This window comes from Camarhynchus parvulus, chromosome 2, assembly GCF_901933205.1.
Source record: "Camarhynchus parvulus chromosome 2, STF_HiC, whole genome shotgun sequence".
In the NCBI taxonomy this organism is placed as follows: domain Eukaryota; kingdom Metazoa; phylum Chordata; class Aves; order Passeriformes; family Thraupidae; genus Camarhynchus; species Camarhynchus parvulus.
Genome location: NC_044572.1, coordinates 39,749,048 through 39,774,736, shown reverse-complemented (window position 1 = coordinate 39,774,736; position 25,689 = coordinate 39,749,048). Strand labels below are relative to the sequence as shown.

General features: G+C 35.8%; 1 protein-coding gene across 1 annotated transcript in view; it reads left to right on the top strand.

Annotated features, from left to right (window-relative positions):
* The first annotated feature begins 44 nt into the window (after positions 1–44).
* The window catches only part of NEK10 (NIMA related kinase 10), a 79,190-nt gene continuing 53,545 nt past the window's right edge, over positions 45–25,689 (top strand). The window contains 22 exon segments of the mRNA XM_030963724.1: positions 45–89; positions 91–119; positions 438–498; positions 1,624–1,748; positions 2,222–2,323; positions 4,596–4,683; positions 5,152–5,193; positions 5,644–5,751; positions 6,028–6,081; positions 7,136–7,166; positions 7,169–7,214; positions 8,194–8,284; positions 9,606–9,772; positions 9,774–9,827; positions 10,317–10,465; positions 10,965–11,050; positions 13,467–13,604; positions 14,195–14,240; positions 14,851–14,972; positions 15,159–15,265; positions 25,114–25,177; positions 25,331–25,347. Of these exon segments, the coding sequence (XP_030819584.1) occupies positions 45–89; positions 91–119; positions 438–498; positions 1,624–1,748; positions 2,222–2,323; positions 4,596–4,683; positions 5,152–5,193; positions 5,644–5,751; positions 6,028–6,081; positions 7,136–7,166; positions 7,169–7,214; positions 8,194–8,284; positions 9,606–9,772; positions 9,774–9,827; positions 10,317–10,465; positions 10,965–11,050; positions 13,467–13,604; positions 14,195–14,240; positions 14,851–14,972; positions 15,159–15,265; positions 25,114–25,177; positions 25,331–25,347 (1,772 nt within the window).

Genomic DNA, 25,689 nt, shown 5'->3' with positions numbered 1-25,689 from the left:
AAGGAAAAGTCTTTTTAACCCCATAATGATAATAGTGATACACAATGCCTGATGAGGACAAAAAGTTGAAGAGCACAGAAAAAGCAATAAAAACAAAAGCGTCCTGGGATCTCTATGAGGTGTAGTATCTGACGTTTTACTTTGAACTTCAGCGGGACTCGTGTGGAATTTACACTGGCTGCCAAAGCAGAATGCTTCAATTTGAAGTGCACTATAAACATGACAACTGTTACTCTGGTCACAAAGTTTATTTACACCTATGTTGACTTAAGGCATTCTGGAGAAGCTGTGAATTCTTCTGTACGCAAACGTGGATACCAGGCAACGCTAGAAAACTTTATTTTCTGTCAGTAGCATTGTTGCTTGTTGACCTTCTTTACACTTATGGAAATACTTTTATGTAACTATTAACACATACTGCTGTGTTTTTTTCCTAGGGATTATTCTGATCTAAAAAGGCTTCAGTCTCTCTTAAGTGTTCAGTCAAGGAACCAACAGGTATTTTTCAATAACTGTTAATAAATGTGCTTTAGAATTTTAATTAATGGTGATTATGGTTTCTGGCATATGTTTAGAACATTATTTACAGTACTGACTAAAACATGTTAGCAAAATCTTGAGTAGAGGATGTCTTTCTTCTTGTCTCTTTTTTTCTTGGCAACATTAGACCTTCTGTGTGGCACAAATCACATTTAGAATGGGTAGAAGAATGAAACCGATCCACTTCCCATTCTACTATACCATATTTTTTTTATTTTAACAGGAAAAATGGCTTTATTTTGTATCTTGAGCAGGTTTTATCCAGCTATTGTTGCATATATTAAAGTAGCATAGCGGATTTTTTTTCCTCTGTGCCCTTTCACAATGTCACATGAAGGTAGGCTTAAAGATGTGTGAGTAACAACATGGGGGAGAGTGGTACAGAATATAAAATATGACCAGCATTTTAACCATAAACAATTTGTCTTTGAAGAATAACACCTCAGCTAAAAATATCCAGGGCTTAAATACTAACTTACAGGACAAAGTCACATCTCCTTCACCTCAGTCACTTAGTGAAACTTGTGTTTGCCATTTGAAGCAAAGAAAACCAACACATGCTTATGGGTGTGAGTCTTTGGAATTACAGAACATTTTCTCCCTTTCAATTCTGTAAAAAGATATGACAAAATGACTAAAGGATTCATCCATGTGAGGTAGGAGTTATGCATTTTCTACCTGGTTAGAGGCCTGGAATTGCTTCTGAGCAGAAAGCTGAAACATGTGAGTTGTACAATCTAAAAAGAATGTGAAGGCTGTGCAATTGTGGAATTGGGACAGGTAAGAAACACAGATAATGAGCGTGTGTTGCAGATTTTGTCAAGCTTTGCTATCATAAATTTAAAAAGATGCCATTCTTCACCTTTTGCTTACCTCTCAGTACTTGTTTTTCAGTCTTGCTTTGCATCATTTTTCTGCCACATCAGTGTTGTTTTCCAGAGGAGGTGTGTGTGTTCTAGAATGGCAAGTTTTAGGTTCAAAGTTCAAGTCAAAACTTGAGAAAAGGTACTTTGGCATGATAATATTCTCAGAAAACTTAAATTGCAGCATTTGCCTCATGACTACTATCCCTTCCCTCTTTAGCTTCCAGCTATATATATTGAAAGTGGTCAAACCAGTGTGACAAGAACTTGGCAAAATGTCAAAAGCGATGAACAGCAGTCCAATAGTCAATGGCAAGAATCAACAGAAACTGTTAAGCTTGAGAAATTTAGGTAAAAATAATTTAAAGCTGAAGATTACGCTCTCATATCCCTGAATGAGAGATACCTTTATGTATCTAAGGGTCTCACCTTGTTGAGATGTTGAAGGCATTTGTATTTTTACATATGTCTGTTACTTGTACTTGTCATGTTAATCCAGTATTTGAGATGAGATTATGTACTTCTATTTTTTAAATCTATCTGTTTATGTTCCTGCCTTTGTAAGTTTCAACCTTTCCCACGCAGCAGAGTATACTGGTGAGAGTGAATAAACTAATTTTAAATAGTGATCATTTCTTTATTTGGAAAAGGTATACTATTCTGATAGTCCCAAATTATGCATGAGACAGACTGTTAATGTCTGGCAATCTGAAATCATGTTATTCTACTGATATGACATTTCTTAGTTTTTGTTGCTAATTTTAAGTTGTAGCAGAGCAAGTTAATTGTCAATTCACAATTTTCCTTTTTTTCTTCCTTTTTATTGTGACCTACAAGAATGAGAGAAATTTTAGCAAGCATCCCAAGTGTCAGCTGTTTCAAGATATCTTTACAACTTTAGTTGAGGACAGACTTACCTGTGGATCAGTAAATGAACACATTCATAACCAAGAAGGCAGGCTACTTTCTTGCCTTCCATGAAGAAGCAAGATGCCTGGATAATATCCCATATTGCTACAACACACCTTTCTGTGGAAATTACCAGCAGCACTTGTGGTTGTTTTAATTAACCACTTGTGTATTGGCTTTGAGGAGCAATGCCCAGGTTAGTGGGACAGAAGAACACAGGACTGGGTATATGACAAAACTTGGATGACCAAAATTCTAACTGCTATGTTTTCTTTATCATTCATCTATGTATGGTGTCTGTAATCTGTGATTTGCTTTTCTAATTTATTTTACTGATTCTATTTGTATTTTATGGACTGCTGCCTTTATAGTGAAAGGCCAGTGGTTTCCATGAAATTCAGATGAGTTGATGCCAGTTGTTTGTGTTTATTTGTATTTCTGTGTATGACAGGATTGGAAAGGGTAATACCTTTTCTTATGTTGCTCTCATTTATGTGAGGAAAAAGTACAAAAATAGAGGGGGCAGAGAAAGATATTTTCGGGGAAAAAATGTATTTTCCAGGATTTTTTTACTATACTCCTTGCAGTGTATTGTATTTTCCTTTTTGAAGCCCAGATACATTTTCTAAAAAACCCCTAAGTGGTACAGAAGTTTAAAGATGGAATCCTAGAGCATTTAAAGGTAATAATATGTAACTACTAGAGGAATCTAAAATCACCACGTAGTTTGCTTAGACCTTTATTCAGAACCAACTGGGGAACTAGGGGTGTCTTCTTTAATTATCTAAATGACAGTGAGTTTAAAGCAGATTATTTAAGTGATTTTTAAATCTGGTACCTCTTTTTCACATGTGAACTCAGTACTCACCAGTGGGAGGTCAGTGGCTCAGCTTCATTTGCCAGAGATCCAAGAATAGCTTACACTGTGATTTCCCAAGTTCTGTTTATACATTGTGACATACTTGGCTTATATTTTGGTTTTCTTTGGTGGTTCTTTGTGATAGTGATATCGCAAAACAAGCCTCTTGTATTAAGAATGAAAGCACTGAGGCAAGGTTTGTGAAAAAAGCATAAATTAGTAGATATGTAGATAAGCTGGATATACCCTGGTGTGTCTAGTAATGTGTATTGTAAATGTAACTGTAGTAGAAGGGGCTCTCAAATGTTAATCAGGCTCAGGGAGGGACTGTCCACCCTGGTAATATCTTCAGGCCACTTTAAAATCTGACCTACAAATTTTGCATGCAGGTATATGGTTGCTGTTTTCTTTCCATGAAAGTTTTGTGCTGTTCTGAAGTGGCCAATTATGGAATCATAATGAAAAATGGTATTACTTAGGGCAGAATATTGGCATAAAAGGGCTGAGAGTTTGTTAGTATCTATTTGTAAAACATTTATTTTTATGGAAGTATTTTTAGCTATTGGCGTCATTCCCAACTGCAAATGATGAAATGGGAAGAGAACTGCCATGACCCATACACTTTTTCTGTTTCCAAGAAACCTATCCAAACAAATTTTGTCCTCTCAGTTAAAACAGCAACAAAAAACACATGGCAAAGATGTCTAATTTTAGGTTTATTTTAAATAGGGAAATGGGGATATATACTTTCAACAGGCAATGGAAATAGTGATTCCATTACTGGTACTTTATGCGGGATTACTGCCCCTGGACACTTTCTGCAAATCTGATTTGTATTTTCTGCCATATCTTATGATGTGAATCATATGGGGAAATATAAAGGAAGAAGTTCTATATGGAAATACAATCCTATTTCAAGAACGTCTGAACTAAATAACAATTTATTTCCAGCATAATAGAATTAGAGTTTTTAAAAGCCAGGATAGATTATGATAATTCAAAAGAATACTTTAAACATAGCTGTTTTTACTTCTGTAGCACCCATATTTTTGCATAAGTGTATTTTGTGCACTGAAGTTTGCTCTGTGGTTTCTCATTTACTGTGCTCTTTTGGGCCTCAATTCAATGATTAAAGTTTACTTCAAAGCACAATTAGTTTGTTCTTAGAGATGAGCATGTACTTTCCCTCATCAGTCCAATGATAATAAGTGATGGCTGGTAATGCTCATATAATGTAATAAATTTATTTATAGCTGCCACTGTGTTTCAGTATAAATGGTATTAAAAGTTCTATGGTCTAGTATGTTGAACAGTTGTTGTAGCTCACTAATCATCTAGTCAATTGATCTTGAATCAAACTGTTTTATTTAAGTATTTAAACACTTTTAAATTGCATTTGGTTTATGTTTTGAATACTTAATTTACAGACAATGGGTTATTCAAGCTCTGTGCATCCATCTTCTTAGAGTATTAATCTCCCTGAGATTATTCATAAGAGATCCATGCTACCAGGTCAGTATGTCAAAATGTTTCTTGCTTGGATCAGGGGATGCATGTAAGTGTCATGTGTACAGTTGTGTTGGTGCTTGTGTGTAAAAATGTTTGTTCTTATGGATGCACACGTACATGTATATATCTATATTTCTATATGTGAGGATGGGAATTGCAAATGAGCAGATTTCAAGAGTGGTTTTACACCATTACTGCATAATTTGCTCAATTTCTGGTATTTCTTATGTCGTGTTTGTTGTTGCTGAGCCTAACAAAGAAACTGTAAATCTCCATAACAGATGGCTCGGTCATTACTCTGAGCCCTAGACTTGGTATTTGACTTTATCATAAAGATACGTAAAATTCCCATAATGTAGTTACTGAAGGCAACTGAAAGCTCCAGTTTAAGAATCTTTAACATTTCACCTCTGTGTTTTTATTTATCTACTTATAAGTCATTCTGAATTTTTTTTTTAAATTTTCCTGTAGGAAATGCTCCACAGCCTGGGTGGAATTGAAAATCTAGGTCAGGTAGAATTCCTCATAGTACCTTTGTCCGTTATGTTGTCTGTCAGTTTATTATGATTAAAATGATATATACTGTAAAAAGCAGTGTACAGATATTCTTGGTTTATCCTTCGAGTTAGGAGACTTAAGAAATGCCTCCTAAAGTCGGAGAAGAATCAGAAAAGTCAACACAATTGGTTCAGTCAAAAGAAACTGTAGACTTTTGAAGGGAGATGAGCAAAGTCACTCTGCACTGTAGCAAATGGCTTTTCAAAGGGAAAAGCATACTGATTTTTTTTAAATGTTAAAACAGGTTTAAACCTTGTGGCTACACTACTATTGCATTACAGAATTTTTTTCATGAAACAGATGCACCACCTACAGGCTTTACCTGTGCAGAACAGTCTAGGTTTATGAAGTCTGCAAACTTTTTTGTCTTAATGGTATCCTTTATTTTTCCTCCCCTACTTGTAGTATATGGAAACAGTAGCAAATAGTTATCTTAATTACAGAGAAGAGCAGCATAATGTAGACAAGTTGGTCAACCAAGACAGGCTTAAAATGTTTAAAATACTTCAGGTGGTCATTAAGTAAGATAGTAGTATATTCACTGTAGGCATCATGACATGAGTAAAAGCTAAAATTCCTGTAGAAGGGACCAGCTTGTTTTTCTACATAAGTAATATTTCTTTAAGAAATTAGTATTTTTTAATGCATTGAAATAAAAGAGTAAATTGTGCTAGTTATGGTTCAAAGAAGTTATACAGTATTTTTCTCTGTTATCTGACTGGTAAAATAAAAATATTAGTGAGAAAGAGTCAATTTGTGTGTCTTTGTTCCATAGATATTTTCCAAGAGCTTGCTGCTGTTAGAAATCAAATAGAATGAGTTATAGCAAGTGGAGCACATTAAGTATGTGCTTTATAAAATTGTTAATTTTATTTAATTAGCTACTTAATAGAATAATGCATGCTTTACAGATTTGACCTAGGTGGGACTAAATTCCTTACCTTGTTAGTCTTGTAAAGTAAGGTAATCTCTGTGTTTTACAGATATATTAATAGTATCATAAAAAGAAGTTCTTCTCTGTAAGTTAATTGGTCTGATGTATGATTATTGGCTGTTTGAGATAAACAGATTGTAAACATTTGGACTGAACATTGGTTCTATAAAAGTAGCGCTCATGGTTACACTGTCCTGAGCTACACATTAGTGTGATTCAAATAGTTTTATATATTTTTAAAATGTAAATAGATTTTAAAGTTTTCTTGCACAAATGTCTGCTGTGGTTTTTCACTTGTAAAGTATTCTGTGTCTAAGTATTATGTGTCAACCCAGACATCCCTTGCTATACATTACCATCAGTCTAAGAATCTGTACTTGACTGTTGCTGGTTTGTGGCTAAACTGAGATAAAGTTGAGATGAAAATCAGTATAACTAGGGTTTAATGATTCTATCATGCTGCAGAAAAACAATGGCAATTGTGATCATATAATAGCAGACAACCTATTTTTAGAGAATCTAGACAAATATAGAATTTACTTAGATATTAATCATGAACAGAAATACAGACAGGGCCTTAAATTACTGTGCAATTTAAATATAAGCTGACTATTAACTTTTTACTCCAGAAGGCCTGAGTTAGTGTTCTGAAGTGTTACACAAAACCAAATTTTTTATAATGGCGTAATAGAGACATTTTAGCAGTCAAAGAGATACTAATTGTAGTTTGAGAAGAAACATCCTTGCTTGTCCTACTGGGTGTATTCTAAGATTTTAGGTGTATATTTAAATGTACTTTAAATGTACCTAAGACTTTTAACATATTTTGTAAGGACTTGGTACCTTAATTTTTACTTTTCATTAAATATTTCTATATGTTTCTGAGTTGTAAAATAAAGTAATATACTTTATATTTACACAGAATCACGCATTTACTTACCTTTTTTTTCATTTTTTTTCCAGACCTTAGTAAATTTATTATCTGCCAGAGACAGTTATGCATTTTTGGTGCCCTCCTTGCTCTGACTAGCTTAGTAGAATGGTAAGTTCAACTTAATGTGCCATAATTAATAAAAGCTTTTTAATGTTTTCTCTTGACAGAATATTAAAACTGTTCTTTATGAGGAAAACTTAAATGTTCTTAATTTTATATTGAAGCAATAGAAACTAAATAGAAACTTTGGTCCTTGCAGCAGACTTCTTGTTCATGTGGATGGCTCTGCAAGACTGGAACCACAGAATCTGTTTTTGCAATCCTCATGCAGGATTCTGGAATTCCTGCTCACTTCCTGCATATAAAAATCTTTTGTCCTCAGCATAATATAACAGTGCCTCACAATAATCAGGTAGAATATTCTTCAGTGTAGTAAATAATAAACTCATACAGCCAAATCCATGACTATGTGCCCTCTTCTTATTAATTAGTGGTTAAATAAAGATTAAAAGGGTAAAAAATAGCAAAAATGGGAACAGAGCAACTTTCATCTATAATGGTATTATAGAAGAAAAACTGCTGTTATTGATCTGCTGTCTTCCAGACTTCCTAAAACTCTGATTCAGTTTAATTTCTTTTTAATATCTGTGTTAATTTAAATGATGTTATGCAGACATTTTCAACTTCCATTTAACTTACTTCGCTGAATGAACTGTAGGATTTAGTGTTACATTTGGACTGGACAAGAAAGAGTTTGAGGTATATTACAAATGTTCATAGAAGTTGTGGTTGTTTTTAAAAATGCACTCTGCTTATTTACCAGTAAGACACAAAATATAGTTGTCTTTACTTTTATGCATTCACATTTACTTTTTTTTGTACTGGGAAAACTGGAAAATTGTTGCACTGTTACTCTTGACCCAGCATATATTTGTGACTTTAAGTGCTTGTGTGCACAATTTGATTTTATTGCTTAAGACTTGGGGAAAAATAATGCATCAAATGCACAAAGAAGGAGTCTAAAGAGCAATGTGTGTTTTTCATATAATTTCATCTGAGATAAATGTCAGGAATAATCAATTTGTAGTCCAGAATGTAGGGAGGAGATAAGTGAGACAGTTGAGAAGTTGCTGGTGATGTTACATGAACACGATTTTCTCTCTAACAGGTGAAACTTTGTGTGTGGATCAATTGTGTTAAAATAAAATTTGACATTTTTATTTAGGGGTGTGTGTATTTAGAGAAATTAGAAAATGTGCCATTTGAATATACCCAAGGTCAGATTCTGAAACCTGAGTATTTTCAGTCACGCATACTGATATAGCAAAATCTTTTCCAGCAGTTTCATTGTAATCCATCTCCTCTCTCTCCACTGTTGGCCTCCAGTTGCAAATGAGTTGCAATGTTATCATAAAGTGATAGCAATCACTTTTCTTGGTGCATCTCTTCCTTGCTCCTGGCAGACCTGAGTGGTTAGATGGGAAAGCATGCTGAGCCCTGTCAGTTCCTGGGATGCCCAATATAAACTAGTAAAATTGCAAGACCTAGAGCTGCTGTAGTTTATGCCAGAGGTTGATTCATCTCCCACATCCTCTTCATCAGGAAATCATCCATGTTCCTTCAATTGTTTAATCATCTCAGCTAAGACTGCTAGCAAAGCATTACTGAATTTCAGTGAAAAACAGAAAGACTTTCAAATTTGATAATACATCACTTATCACCTTTAAAATTCTGAGGAGATTTTTAAAATTTCATGTTTAACTATTTCACACATATAGGTGACCTTACATGTGATTAAGAATAGACAAAATTAATATATGAAAAGGTTTTATTTAGTTTCTATGTCTGAAAATTCTAGATCATATGTAAATCAAAAGTTAGATGTAAGAGTTGGAATTTGAATGTAGACAGGAAGATGATGAAGTTCAGTGCCAGTTAAGGATAATTTTAAATTCAGATATGAATCTGAATTCACATGTTTCATTAAACACACATGGAGCTTTTTTGCTTAAAGTGAAAATGGATATTCTTAACCATATTGTCTATGGGAAGTCCACCTTCATTGCAGTTAATGAAAGTCTTATATAAACCTTTTAAGGTATATATCCAATCACTTTCTGAATATAATATTCAAACTATACTAGAGAAGAATGATGCATTTTTGTGTTATCTGTGGAACTAGGCTATTTTTTGAGTTCCACAGATGGACTTTGAAAGTTCATGCAGTCAGTGCTACTTGTACTACTAATGCCATTAATAAGAAGATGGTAGCACGGATGGCTGCAGCCCACCTGGCCACCTCCCATCCTGGCTGGGGATGCCTGGTTGACTTTAACCAGGTTGCAGTGACTTTGTTTTCTTTAACTTTTTTTTTTTAAACTTTTTTTTTTAGGAGATCTCTGTTCTTTTTTATACTTCCTGTGTTTTTCTCCCTTTTCAAACTGACAGTACAAAGTAATCATGGAGTTATTGTTGAAATTTCTTGCTGAATTTTTTTAGGTCACAGCAGAGTTGCTATGACTCCTTTGTGCAGAGTCACGAGTCAAAGAGCAAATAAAAATGAATGAAGGAGTTCCAGTCTTGCTCAGTTTGCTCCATTCTGATCACATCAAACTTCTATGGAGTATAGTTTGGATTCTGGTACAGGTTTGTGAAGATCCTGAGACTGGTGGAAACTTGGTTCTGGGGTAGAATCAAGCAGCTCCTTCATATGTTACAGGAGTAGTTTTTCAGTCCTCAACATCTTGGCAATTGTACAAAACTGTTCTTTTAAGATATATTTGACCAACCCCTGTTTTATCAAAGAGCATCTTTGGCTTGTTCAGCTGTATGTGATGCCAGCAAAATTTAAAAAGACTATTTAGGACATAATGAATAATCAATATTTTTTCCAGCCTTTTACACTACATTGTAATCCTAAGGCGTTTTTCATATTTTTAGTGTATAAACTAAATAATGAATAAGTCATAAATATGGCAATTCTGTCTGTTTAGTTTTCCTATTAATCAGACACCTATTTAGTGAGCTAGAATTGTGAATATAACTGATGAACATGGTAAAGGAATTTTCTGTTTAAAGGTTTGTTTGCTTTTTCAAAGTGTATTAGCTAATTTAGTGAAAACATGCAAATTTTCAGAACTTCAGGAATGGTTAACAACGACATATTAAGCCATTCTTAACACTGCAGCTTGATTTTTTTTTTCTTTTCAGGGAAAGAAGTCTTGCATCTGACCTTGTATCAAACTCTTCAGTTGGAAGTGTATCTAATGCAAATGCAGCAGAGAGAATCCAGTATCTTCATTTGTCAGATGAGCTGAGTTCTGATGAGATACAAGAAAATTCTTTCTTACTTCAAGCAGGTAGGTTTATAAGACCTAATACTCTGTTATATCTTTACATACACTTGTGCAAAAGGACTAAAATATTACAAATTTGTAAATAATGACACCTGCTTTAGGGAGTAAGAGCATCAAATTGGGGTTTTTTAATTTTCAAATGTGTGATACCAGCACTTATTTTCAAAAAGTATGCGTTTGTTAGAAGGAAGCAAAGCATAAAGGATTAAGAATCTAGGAATCATATGTATTTCTTCACCTGTAAAGACAGTGACAAAAAAGTTATTTATTTAGTTAGTTAATTTTGTGTTTAGCATGAAATTATTTTTATTTGATCATACTTTTCTTCACTATTTAAATTTTATATGAAATACCAATATGAATCATATTATTTCAAATTGGTATTTTAATGACTTCTATTCAGCTGAGGATTCATTTGTAGTTATGGAGCAAATTCCTTTTGGAGGAGATTTCTCAATAGAGTCAAATGGCCCTAAATGTTACTTCTGAATTTTTATTCTAGCTTGTTGTGCTGCAATTACTGAACTGATGATCAATGAGACTAATGCTTACCAGCTTGTACAGGTAGGAAGATTTTATTCAGTAAAGTAGGGCATTATCATTTATAATTTCACTTAATTGTTGTTCTTTGTTATCACAATTTAGGAGATTGGAAATATGTCTGTCTATAACTTTAGTACTTCTGTTTCTTTATCATTTTACACACAGAGACACAGACACAAAGGTTATCAACATAGGTGTCTGGAAGAATAAACAGCTTTATTCAGACAAGGTTCATCTTGGCACCTCTTACCATGCTTTTGTCATATTCAAAATAGGATAGTAAATAAAAGTAATCACAGAATAAACTGAGAAATTAAAATTCTGAATTTCTTGATGTTTATTACAGAAAGCTAGGCAGCTAAAAATTGACGTGTCGCTGTTTCACAAACTATTTCTCTTTTTGTAAGAGTGTGGTATTTCTGCAAGAACTTCCTGGCATTCTATCTTCAGGGATAAACCATTCTTAAAATCCCTGGCTGTATTCCAGACCTGGTCAAAGATATAAATATTAAGGGCATTAATATCAGCTAAAAGCTGTAGCCAGCTATTAAACTCTAAATGTTAAATCAAAGCCTTCAAGTTAGCTTGAAACCCAACTAGAGGTATTCCTGGAGGAACCGAGAGAACAAGAACCTTAAATATGAACAGGAAAGAAGTTTGTGAATATTTCCAAACTATTGGTTAAGAGAAAACAGATGAAAGTAAGTCTAGGAAAAAAAAATTATTTTTGCACACTAGAATTGTCAATGAACTGTACTGATTTAGACAACTTTTATCTAAACAATATAATGATATATTTTAGGCTGAGTCTGATTTCAGTAAAACAAAATATCACTTGTTTAAATTAAATGGATTTAACAGGGAGGTTTTCTGCATTGCCCCAGCAGCGCATGGTGACTGTTCTATCAATAAATCACTTAAAAATTGATGGTACAATGTGCAGAGCTGGAAAAGGTGTTTCAAACTTAACTTCTTCTGCTCATTATGTTAAAAGACACAGACCTCTCCATTTGTTTAAGCACCAGCCAACATCCTCCTTTCAAATCAGGACATAGCCTCAAGTATGTTCATTTCAACTAGAGTTCTATCCTACAACACCACTGTAGTAACTTTAAATCCTACCTCTTTCTTTTTGCTTATGTAACTTCAAGAGATGTATAGTGAGCAAGGCGAAGCAGCTCACTTGGGTTAAAACAGAGGAAAAGGTGTGCAGCTTTTTCAGTTATGTGCCAAGGAGGTCAATCTGAGTAACCTGTAAAGGTTTATATCATTATTGTCAAAGGGCTCGTGGGAACTTTTGCTTCTGCTGTAGCGGCTCTCTACCTGTCTGTCTGTCCTCTGTCCTTGTGACAGCTTTGGCAACAGTCTGCAGTGATTCTGGTAGCAGACAGAATGTGTTTGGCTCAATGGCTCCACTGCACATCCCAAAACCTAAGCTTAATCATGGTCTAAGCTTAATTCTGCCTTCCTGAACAGTAGAAGAAAACATCAGGAACTGCAGAAGGGCCTCTGCAGACCTGACACATATTCCCTTAAAGTCTGCTAAAGAGGAGAGTAGTGTCCATCAGGGACCTTGTCAAGTAACTGGGAGCAGTACTCCAACTAAATCTACTAGTGCCCATCTATCAGACCTACCAAGTGGATAGAATAGTGGAGGATACATGGTTACATGAAAATGGAAGCTGAATTCAGTATGGTTGTCACAAAATTCTGGAGGCATGGACAGACTTCTCAGGCTATCACTTTTGGTGTTTCTCCAATTTATTTTTATTAAGACTTGAATTTTGTTCATGACAGTTAAAAATATGGTGCCACATGGTGACAGGAGATCTATTGCTGCAATTTCCTTCACCCATAGAGATAGCATTTCTTCTTTATCTGTTCACAGGCTCTCTTTGTGGTATCAGTTTAAATGTAACAATGATTTAATGGTATGGAAGGAGAAGCTTCATGAAGAGGGTCTAATACCTGTTCTAGGTACAACTGTCCTTTGAATTTCAGTTGGGAAATGTAGGTGCAAAAATGCCTTTGTGGATCTGAGCTTGTTGTTAGTGTTTGCTGTGATTTTGTTTGTTCCATGTTGTACTTTTATGATTGACCAGTGTATCTCTTAGGTTTCCTGTCTTATTTTCTCTTAATTCCTTTCCACTAACAGCATTTGTCTATTGCACAGGCTAATCAATCTGTGTAAAACCACAAAAATACAAGCATGTTTCCTCTGAAAGGCAGCACTGGGCACAGATAATATTGCTTCAAATACTGTGCAAGTTCAGAAGTGTACTGCTAACCTGTACTGTTGGATTGTAGTTCTTCTACTAATCACATCATACACACAAAAAAAGCAATGATTACATATTCTGTGAGAAAATTTTGGACTCTGATAACTAATCTGGTAGCCATAATACCATTCTTCCTATCCCCATCCTATATTTATTGTACAAAGGTTTTACCTTGTTTATAGGTTAGAAAACATAATGGACAACATCTCCTGGCAATGAAAGAAGCCAATTTACACAATCTAGCATTTGGAAAGGACAAAAATGACAGAGATAGCAGTGTTAAAAATATTGTCTCTGAATTAACCATCATCAAAGGGCAGGTGAACTCTAATTTGATATGCTGGCATTCGGAATTACAAACTGTGAGTTCACGTGTGGGAAGCTGCCTGGTGGAAAAGGAGACCTGGGGATGCTGGTTGGCAGCTGCCTAAACATGAGCCAGCAGTGTGCCCAAGAAGGCCAAAGACATCCTGGCCTGTATCAGCACAGTGTGGCCAGCAGGACCAGGGCAGTGATTGTCCTCCTGCGCTCGGCACTGCTGAGGCAGCACCTTAAATCTTGTCTTTAGTTCTGAGCCTCTCTCTACAAGAGGGGCATTGAGGTGTTTGAGCTGGTCCAGAGAAGGGGAGTGGAGCTGGTGGAGGGTCTGGAGCACAAGTCCTGTGAGCAGTGGTTGAGGGAGCTGGGGATGTTTAGCCAGGAGTAGTACCCTATTTTCCTGCTGATTACTCCGGTAATGTGCAACATTTCTCTGCATTTGGGGTAACTGTGAAGGAAGGTGCCCTGGAGTTCCTAGATAAGTTTGTGAAATCTTTGTAATATTCTTCCTTCCTATGTGTAGCTAAACATTTTAAATACTGTGCCATCAGTTAAACTATTCTAAGCATCTACTTTTCTTTCCTCATTGTAGCTTTATCATCCAAATGTTGTATGGTATTACAGAACCTTCTTGGAAAGTGAGTATAAATGCACAAAATTATCACATTGTACATAATGAAGAAATAGAAATATATAATAAAACAATTTACAGGTTGGCAGGAGCATGTCAAATTTGAGCAATAATCTTTCTTCCAGAGCTGCTACAAGTTCAAACAGGCCTATATTCCTTTAAAATTGAAAAAAAAAAAGAGAAATAGTGTTTGTATTTGTTTATCTATCACTAAAACTAGATGCAATGTAAACATGTAGCAAGCATCATTATTCTCCTCTAAAAATCCAAAGTGTACAATTGAAATGCTAAATAGGGAGAAAAGCTATGGTGAGTAGTAGAGTGAATGATACAGATTGCCAGCCATATTGTTTTAATTTTCTTTTCAATAAAGAGCTACCTACATACACCTGCCTGCTGAGTGATTATCAGGCAGTGGTTTCCTTATAGTTCCTGACATAAATTGAGGAAAAACGAAAACAAAAAAGAGTGGAATGAGATTAAGGTGTATCTATCTGTACAAATACAATTTTTAAAGACTAAAAAATAACAGCTTTTAAAATACATTTTTACCTCAAATACTGTATTTAAAAATTATTTCTGCATAAATACAGTGTTGTATTAATTTCTTTTATGAGATGACAGATTGTATATAGTGATGGAGCTCATGGAGGGGGTGCCATTGAGAGAACACTTTCACTCTTTGAAGGAAAAGCAACAACAGTTTACAGAAGAGAAAATATGGCATCTATTTATCTGAGTGAGGGCCTCCATTCTTTTTGCCAGGATTTTCCTACCTGTAATTAGTAGCACCATGTGTTTAGGCTAATAAATGACCAAGTAATGCTTATCATATCAATCACTAATACATACCTCTGAATTTAATGTGTCTTTATTTAGGTTGTAGTTCAGCATCTTTGTGATGCTCTTTCTGTTTGTTTTTAAGCTTTGTCTAGCTCTTCATTATTTGTGTAAAGAGAAAAGGATTGTTCATTGAGATCTCACTGTGAACAATATCATGTTGGAGGATAAAGACAAAGCTACAATTATTAAGTAGAACTGCTTTGCTTGGAGACAATTTCTCAAGATGTACCTGAGAAGCATTTCTTTACTGAATCTCTGAGAAGTTTTCAGATTCCTGCGTGTTGGTTATCATTCTTAGAAGCTAGTAAATTATTGCATTATTATGCTGTTGTGTGAAATCATTGAATCACAGAATGGACTGGATTGAAAGGGACCTTAAATATAACCTATTTTCAACTTCCCCCCCCGCCCCACAGGGGGGCCTTTCTCTAGACCAGGTTGCTCACAGTCTCATCCATCTTGACCTTAAACAGTCCCAGGGATGGATGACCTGTTCCAGTACCTCACCACTCTCACAGTAAAGAATTTTTTTCCTAATATCTAACCTAAACCTACCCTTTTCCAGTTTGAAACCATTCGCCCTTATCCAGTCACTTTGCTGTTGTCCAGTCACAGTGCTGTTGTTAAAAGTCTTCTCTATCTTTCTCAGGGGCTCCCCTCAGGTACTGGAAAGCCACTATTAGGTCACCCTAGAGCCTTCTCTTCTCCAGGCTGAATAAACCCAATTCTCTCAGCTTCCCCTCACAGGAGAGGTGCTCCATCCCTCTGATCATCTTATTGGTAATCCTCTGGACTCACTCCAAGAGGTTGATGACCTTCCTGTGCTGGGACCGCAGAGCTGGATGCAGGGTTCCAGGTGGGGTCTCACCAGAGGGAAGCAGAGGGGCAGAATCCCCTCCCTCGCCCTGCTGCCCATGCTGCTTTGGATGCAGCCCAGGAGCCATTTGGCTTTCTGCGCTATGAGTGCCCATGGTTGGGTCATGTCCTCTCACCCACCAGCACCCCTGAGTCCTTCTCTCCAGGGCTGCTCTCCATCTGTTCATTCCCAGCCTCTGTTGATACCAGGGGTTCCCTGACCCAGGTGCAGCACCTTGCTCTTGGTCTTGTTAAACTGAGTGAGATTCCCATGGGCCCATTTCTTGAGCTTGTCCAGGTCTCTCTGGATGCCATCCCATCCTCCAGGTGTGCCAACTGCACCACTCAGCTTGGTGCCATCTGCAATTTATTTAGACTAATCCCTCCATCTCTGTCATTAATGTATATATTAAATAACACTGGTCCCAGTATGGATCCCTGAGGGACACTATTTCTCACTGGTGTCCATTGGGACTTTGAGCCATTGATCACTACCCTCTGGATGCAACCATCCAACCAATTTCTAATCCATCTAGCAGTCCACTCATTAGTTACTGTTTTGGGGATCCATGCCAAAGGCTTTTCAGAACTCTTGATGAATGACATTTGTTGTCCTTCCATTGTCTACTATGTAGTCACTCCTTCATAGAAGGTCACTATGGTCAGGAAGGACTTTTACTTGTTGAAGCCATGCTGACCATCTCAAATCATCTCCCTGTCCTACATGAGCCTTAGCATAGTTTCTAGGAGGATCTGTTCATGACCTTCCCAAGCACAGAAGTAAAATAATTGCTGATGCAAATATTGTGTCATCAGCCATGGCTATATTTTTTGGAGCTATGGATGGTAAATATGCTGGAGATGATTTAGCCTTAAAATATGGAAACTGTAGTTATGCTTCAAGGCCTGTTTTTATTTAAATTAGCAAGAATATTGAAATAACCAGATTAGAGAACAAGTGCTAATGAACATACAAAGTATAACAGCTGTCTATTCCATTCCAATTCTGCCATGAAATTGTTTCTCATCCTTCAGTTGTTCCCAGATCAGCTGCAGTGAGGTGCTATTTGTATAAGTCTGTAGAAGTGAATATTCTTGATGTATGGTTCTGTGATCACCACAGGGTGGAGGAAGGAACTTAGGCAGTTTCCAGGACAGACTTTGAAAGCAATATGTGTGTCAGCAGCACAAAACATGGCATAGTTTCAGTCTTGGAGCAAATTAATGCAACCTGGTACACACAGCAAGCCTTCCAGGCAATTCAGATCCTGTAGTTTTCGAAGTTCTCAAAGAACTACTGCATGTTTTCTTGCTGCTCATGACACAGAAGAAAACAATTTGAATGCTGCAGAATTGTTGTGAGAAGTCTTTATGCAAAATTCCATCTCTCTTCTTTAAATATAATAGTAAACTGAAGACACACATGCACACCCATCCACAAAACACTCAGCTATAAATATTTAGCAACTGTTGTTTCATCGTAAATATTTTTACCTCATGATCTACATATTTAAGTTTACTCATTATGAAATTGTATGTGCTACACCCCCTCGCATTCTTAGTAATAATGCAGTTTTGAAAGAATGTGATTTAATGGTGCAATTGTCCTTGAGTGATGAAAATAAATATTCCAAATATGATTTTAAAGTTATAATTATATTTTATATCAACTACTGCCACTGAGGGGCACTCTTGTCTCAACAACCTTTCCTTATCTTTAGTCCATTCTAAATATGGGGAAGTCTAAATGTACTTTCAAGTATAAGCTCAAAATTGCCCATGAAAAGCATTTATATTTCTGTCAAAGATTTACAAGAGTTCAGGAAAATTGGAAGAACAGAAACTTATTTGGATCATTTCTACAGCAGTTAGTTCAAATCTATTGCAGTATTTAAGCAAACAACTTGCTTTATTTAGTCCTACAGCTAGTACAAGTGTAGTACCTAATGAATTTTTGGGGAGAGCTGCAGAACTTTTATCTATTGTTTCTGAATTTTATTAAGCCTTGCTTATTTATGACCTTAATGAAATTAAGAGGATTTACTTTCTCTCTGATAATAGTTAATATGTACTGTGTAGATGCATGCTGTGGTATTGTTCCTAACTCATACCGTCCGTGTATGCCAAAGACTGGAACATTTGTGATCATAATGATTATGTCTCACAATAGTTGAGGATAAGTGTACCGTCCATTTAGTATATTTCAAGTGTTCTTGGTGAAAGTTTGTCCTAATTTTGTTTGGGATAGAGTTAATTCTCTTTCTTGTACCTGGTACAGTGCTGTGGTTTGAATTTAGGATGACAGTAATGTTGATAACACACTGAGGTTTTAGTTGTTGCTGAGGACTGTATACTCTAAATCAAGGACTTTTCAGTTTTCCATGCTCTGCCAGCAAGGAGCTGCACAATGAGCTGGGGGCAGGGAGTACATCCAGAATGGCTGACTTGAACTAGCCCAAGGGATATTCCATACCATGGAATGCCATCCCCAGTATATAAACTGGGGCAAGTTGGTCAGGAGTTGCCAATGGCTGCTCATGGACTGGCTGGGCATCTTTCAGCAGGTGATAAGCAACTGCAGTGAGCATTATTTGTTTTTCTTGAGTTTTATTCTGACCCACGTTCTTTTAATTACAATTGCTATTAATATTATAATAAATTATAATACTATAATACTGAAATATTATAATATTTTGTTTTGTTTCAGTCATCAAACTGTTTTTTACATTGACCCATGGGTTTTATTTCCTTTTTTTGTGATTCTCCTTCCCAGTGGGGAAGGTGAAAAATTAAATGTGTTGTGCTTGGTTGTTGGCTGGGGCTAAACTATGACAAAGTTACAACAAAATGTCAGATGAATGTGAAGCATATGCTAAAATGCTGAGAAATCTCTGAATTGAATTTTTCCTGTCAGCTTTTTAAAAAGAGAAGGTCTGCTCTAAGATCTGCTGAAAACTGTACTTCTGCATTTACAAGCTGCACACTCATCCAAAATAGAGAGAATTCAGTTTTCTGCAGTCTTTCAGATCTGAAAACTGACCCAAACTTGCCTTGATCTCACTAGAGTAGTGGACTACCTGTGAAGCAGTGTTGTGTGACTCTGTAAGTGGGATATGGCTGAAATTAATTTGCTTTATAAAAGAATCTTATAATACTGCTCTATTTTCTTTTCCTCAATCAGTCCTTCTGGAAATAGTAACTCTTGTTAATCTCTTGCTTTGAGAATCTGCAGGCTGACAGTGTAACAAAGGCAGATGATTCGTCTGTAACTAATGTTCTTAAAAAATATTGTCTTTAGAGAGGTGCCTTAGTTTCAGACTCTTATGGTGTATGTCAATTAAAAAAAACAAAACTAGTGAAGTGATCAATATACTGGAGAAAGACCTTTTAGAGATTCAGACTTTAATTCTGCAACAGCCACACCAATGAACTGCTTTAAGAAAATTCTTGGACTCACAGATAGGCATTCTGTACCTTGTATATGAGAATGGGACCACTCACATTCCAAATCCTTTGAAGATCTCTTACACAGTTTCTGCTTTTATGGTGGTTGAAAAGGATAGGAGCGCATAGAGTGGGAGACACTCCCACCTTGCTGTCAAAGTGGAAAACAATAAACCTGCTAAATAATTATGCTTATTTGTCCTGAATTCATGGAGAAATGTTCTACAGGTGGCACTTGTAGAACAATTCCAGCAGAATTTGGTAGGCAGGGACTTATGGTGAAAGAAAACAAGAATTCATGCGAAGAAATCTGCAGCTGGCCTGGCACAATGCAAGATTAAATTTGAGGGGCCTCTTCTAGGGATGGTCTCTGAATATCATGTGTATAGGTCTTATTGGAGAAGAAATACCTGAGATAATACCTCATGCTCTGGTGAGACCTTACCTGAAGTACTGTGTCCATCTCTTGGGTCCTCAGCACAAGAAGGACATGGACCTGTTGGAGTCAATCCAGAGCAAGGTTATGAAGAGGATTGTGGTGGTTTTGTATGGGATATCTGAAATTGGTGATCCAAAAACACTGCACAGATTAGAGGAGTGGAGCACCTCCCCTGTGAGGAAAGGTTGAAAAAGTTGGGATTGTTCAGCCTGGAGAAGAAAAAGCTCTGGGGAGAACTTAGAGCACCTTTCTGAACATAAAGGGGACCATAAGAGAGCTGGAGAAGAACTTTTTACAAGGGCCTGTAGTTGCAGGACAAGGGAGTATGGCTTCAAACTGAAAGAGAGTAGACTTAATATGAGGAAGAAATTATTTATGGGGACAGGGTGGGGGTGGGGCTCTGGAATCAGAGAAGTTCTGGATGCCTTGTTCCTAGAAGTATTCAAGGTCAAATTAGATGTGTCTCTGAGCAGCCTGGTGTAGTGAAAGCTGTCCTTGCCCATGGCAGGGAGTTTGGAACTTGATAATCTTAACATCCCTTCCTACTCAAGCCATTCTATGATAGTATTCTGAAGAATTTTTAAATATTTATAGTCACACTGTGTTTTCTTTTTCTGAACTACTGTGTGTGGTTAGATACTTTTTTTATTATGATCTTTCTTTATTGTTTTTTTTAAACTTACACAAGACAGCAATGAAAGTTCTAAGCCCAGGAGGTGCTTCATTCTAATGTGAAAATTGTATAACTTTTTTGTATTTCCCAGGACATCTTTTACACATGTCGATTAAACTTGAATTATCCTAATCTTTTTCAGGCTCTATAAAGTTGTGTGTTGTTGCAAATGTAAACAGACATTTACAATCTGATCCTAGCTGGGCTGTTTATGAGAACTTTAAGCATGTTGTTGTTTTGTAGTCTTTAGAAGTACTAATTTTCTGTTTAATTTTTGACATAAATTCCACAGGAAAGGGTCCATAACTACCATCTCTTATGCTGGTACAGCATTTAATCATAATTGATTGAACTACCAATGCTATGAAAATATAAATATTAAATCATGCCAACCTGCAATTTTGTAAGACATCTCAGTCTAAATTGATAGAAAAGTACAACCAAAACTGTACATCTCTGGTCAGACTGAAAGTCTCGTGTGTTGTGTCAGACACACACAAAAAAGATGGAATTTTAGGTGCAGCCTGGTCGAAAGTTGTTTTGTTATAGGGTTTTAGAGATTAATTGAACCAATATTATCAGTGGCTTCCCTTTTAATCTGCCCAGCCTTTTTATATAAGACATTGAGAAGTTCTAAATTGGAAATGTGTATCTGCTTTTATTGCAGCTATATTTTACTGCAGCTGTATTTTGGTTCTTGCACAGTGTATTTCTGTCTAGAGCTCCATAGCTGCATCTGTTTGTAGGACAAAATAGAAGACTCTGTAGATCATCACTTTTCCTCAGTGTCATTAAGTTGCAGCAAGGTTTAGACCTTGACAGTCTGAGGGCTGTGTGGAATCGCTTTCAGACACCTTTCAGAGATGATATCAAGGAGAATTGTGAAGGGTACCCTACTCTGTTTTAGGAAGCATGCTCTGTTTAATGTTTAGTTCACATGATAAAATAGCAGCTGGAAAGAGCTATATGGGTCTGAACCTAGGATTATATAGCAGCAGAATGCTTGTTTTGAGACAGCTCACCTGTTGGATAAACTTCTAATCATAGCAGGCAGCCATGGAGTGTTAGAATGGTTAAATTAATGTGACTTGGAAAGTTCAAAGAGGTGTTGGAAGAAAGCTCCCTGTTAGTTTTATAAGTCAGAATGTTTGCTTGAGTGCATTGTATAAAACACTTATTGGCTCTGGATTTTGTTCCATGCCCAGAGAAGCAGTGGCCATGAGATAAAGTGGATATAACCAGTGTCTGTTGTATGTTAGTCTCTGCTCAGATTCACTTGAACCAGTAAGCGCTTTTTTTTAGCAGATTACATGGCTCATTTAACTAATATTCATAATCAGAATTGCTACCCTTCACACTGAGGTTCAAGGAAGTCCTTGTAGTACTTTATTTTTAAAGTTATTTTCATAATAGGCTGAGTGGAATATTTTACTTTTTTATATTCACATTGTAAATCAAACATTCTGGAATTCGTTGGTGGATTAATACCATGATCACATCTCTCCACAAACCTCAGTTCTAGATGTGGATCAGTGCTTAGGTTCCTAGTGCAGAAGTTACAAGCTTCACAAAACTAGCAGTAGATTGTTTACAAATCATTAATAAAAGCACACAGAAAGAAGAATGATAGAAAAGCTAAAAGGTTTATTTGGGAATGAGGAGAAGTTAATTCTGTTCACATTCTATTGATGGGTAAAAGTAGAATAAGTATGTACTGTTGTTGATTAAATTGCAAATTATCTTGATTTTAGTGTATGTTTTTATGGAAAATGAAGTTATAATTTTATACTCCAAATTGCTGTACCTCGGCAAGTTGCTTACAAATCTGTTTGATAACAATTGCAAACTTACTGAAGAGAAGCAAAGGGTTTTTCTCTCATCCTGAACCCTTCAGGGTAGAAGAAGAAACTGTTCAGTGGATACACAGTGAAAATCTGATGTGAGCAGGTCTGAAGTCCATAGATGGGTTGAATTTGATATCCTTTTTTGCTCTACTTTTGGTCTTTGTGTGTGTATTTGATTTTAGGAGAAATGAATGGCATTTTTGAATAGGGTTCAGATATAAATTAAGGCAACAAACCTGTAGATATGAAATCAGTGTTGTTAAGTTGTATCAGGATAATTTTTGTTTTGTTTATATTGTGGAAGATAAATCTAAGTGAGAATTTTGGGAAATGAAACAGCAAGTGAAAATCCAGATTCTCTTAATAAAAAGAGTAATAAAAAACATTGCAGGTATTGAAAATGCTCATTGGAAGAGACTGCTAAGATTCGGAAAGCTTCTGCAATTTGGCCATCATGAAAGCTGCAGAGACCATTAAGCAGGAGGTTAAGATACTAGCTAAGTAAGCCTAGTCCTATTTTCATAGTTCTGTCTTTCCTTCATGCCCTCTTCCACAGATTTTTAATCTTTTTTGAAACCACGTTGCTTCATTATCACTTATTCTGCAGCTCTAAACATAGTGTAAACAAGTGAAAAAAGTGAAGGAGGGTGGTCAGAATTGAAAGGATTATGACTACATCATATTATTTTAATTTTTCTTCCTGTTTGAGGATTGTCTTGTATAGTTGTTTGACTAATTTTTAACAAATTTTAAAAAATTAAAATAAAACTAATTAATAGGGGTCACCTTCCTATTTGCTCATATCTTCATTTAATGATACATGAGACAGGCCTGTCACAGATCTCAGAAGTTATTTCATTTGTTTGTTAGTCATTGTAGCAACTTCTGGCATCACATACCTAATAATCATGGAATATTAAAAGTTTTAGACCAATTTATTTATTTATTAAGACAAATGCTTAAATAAATTAAAAGAAGCAATGTCACTAGTTTGACGCAGTTCAACAGTCGGCAGTTCTTTTTCATTTGAATCTCTATTATAGGCTTGAAAAAGCTAAGAAAAAAAAATTATGCTTAATGTAAAGCAGATTGTCCTGGGCTTTACATTCCTTAGCTCTGGCAGCACCAGTTGTATGTAGGAGTTTCTTGCTGGTGTCAACAAAGTTTAGCCGAATTTGGATAAAGTAATTGCCACTGAAAGGGTTTTATCCCTCCATTTCTGAGGACTTGAGCTTAAAATGAAAAGAATATACTTAGTCCATCTGGTTGATTTTCCCCTTGCTTTCTTTCTTTTCTCCATAATCACTCATGTTGTATTAAAATAAACTGCTATTTCCAGAACTGTAATGTTCAGCTGCCTTCTTTCTTTTACTAAATCTCTCAACAGGAACTGAATTTATGAATTGTTGTAATATCTCAATACTCTTCCTTCATCAAATATTATTTGAAGCATTCTAAAGGAAGGAATTTAGAATGATTCAGCCCAATTAATACAGGGATTAATCAACACTGCAAAAACATCTGGTCCTTTGGGGATTAATATTTCTTGTAGTGAACTGCCTGAGGACTGCCTTAACTCAAGGGAAAAGGGAAGCTTCTTGGTTACCCTGTTAATTTAGCATTCTTTCTACTTACATTTCCCAAGCACTGCAGAGCTAGTCCTTCTTTGTTCATTTTGTTCAAAGAAAAATGATCTGTGGCTTGAGTGTCTAGATTTGGCTTTCTTATCAAAGGCCCTTTCTGAATTCAAGAACTGCTCCTTTTAGACCCTGAAGGCTTGCACTGAGCAAGAGCCAACAAAAACTAATTTTTCTTACGTGTATTTCTTCTCATCTCCAGCTTCTTTTGATAGGTAGTAACATTTTGAAATAAAATTTTTATGAACTGTGTCAGAGTGAAAGCAATTGGAATAGGCATGCTATGGGCTCTGTCCAAGTAGAACAGAAGTTCTTAGAATATTTTAAACATTGTGATTTGTTACTTACAACAAAAATCTTCTTCTGAAGTAGCATTGCAATACAAAAATTATTAACAGGATTTATGAAGTACAATAATGTTTTCTGCTTTTTGTGCTTGGACTTAATGAAGTGTGATGTATCTTAACTGCATTGTTGTGTGGAGGCAGCAGTAGAATATTGAATTGGAAAAAACAAACTTGAACAGTTTGCATGGAACTTTGATTAAAAATATAATATCTAAAGACTGTATATGACATTTTGTCAAAGGCTACCTGATAATTACACAAGGCACTTATATTAACATAATTACATGATCATCTAAATCTACAGCTTTTTTTCACAAGCTAAGCATAAGATTCACCATTATTTCTTAACAAATTCCATCTCTGAACATGAACTATCAAGTTATTAGACACCCCCACCCCATGCTCCTTTGAAATTGAATTTCTTGGAAAGTCCACCCTTCCCAATCGTCATAATTTCAAGGAAAGAAAACTAATTACGATAGATTTAGATTATTAGAGATTAGTATGAGATCACCACTTATTAGATACATTGCATTGTCATACAGTTTATTGAAATATATTAATAGAAACCTGAAACTGGTCATATAGTTTAGATTTAAACTATCAGAAGTGTGTTTATGGTATTTTAAAGCAAATAGGCCTAATCCAAGTGTAAGTTGCTGATGAATGTGGAGATAAAAAGATATTATAGTCCAGTTCTGTGAAATGCAAAAGATAAAAAATCCCAAACCTCCCTTCCACCCTCCCCCAACTTTTCAGCTGTTGTGACTGAGTACTGATTGTCATCAGTCAGTGGAGGTGGTGGCTATTTGGCCTTGCAAAATGAAGGCAAGAGAACTGCAAACTTGCATAAGTAGTGATAGCCTATAATATAGGTAATCCTGTAGGTATTTTTATATCTATATATCTATATCTATATCTGTATATATATATATATATATCTGTATAGGTGTATCTATCTATCTAGGTGTATAGATATATACCTATAGGTAATCCTATTATCCTATAATAATAGGTAATCCTATACTCCCGGTAAGTACTCCTGCATGTAACTTCCCTCTTCATGGTTACTCTTGGAGCAGACAGGGAAGTTGCAATGGAGTAAGGAACAAGGTGCCAGTCACGAGCTACTCTGCAATAGTTGGTTGCCTCCCTATTTTGATGTTGCCTGTTCTTAACGCATGGTGGTTACTGTGGGTTAAATATGTGCAAAAATGAATGAGCTGCAGTAGTGTAGTAACTTATTCATCTATATATAGACTATCTTTATAGATAAGGAAATGTGTGTTTAAATTATAGAAAGGTGTATGTAAACAGTATCAATTACCACCACCACATGTGAAGGCCTTACACCTGTGAGAATGTTTGGCCTGC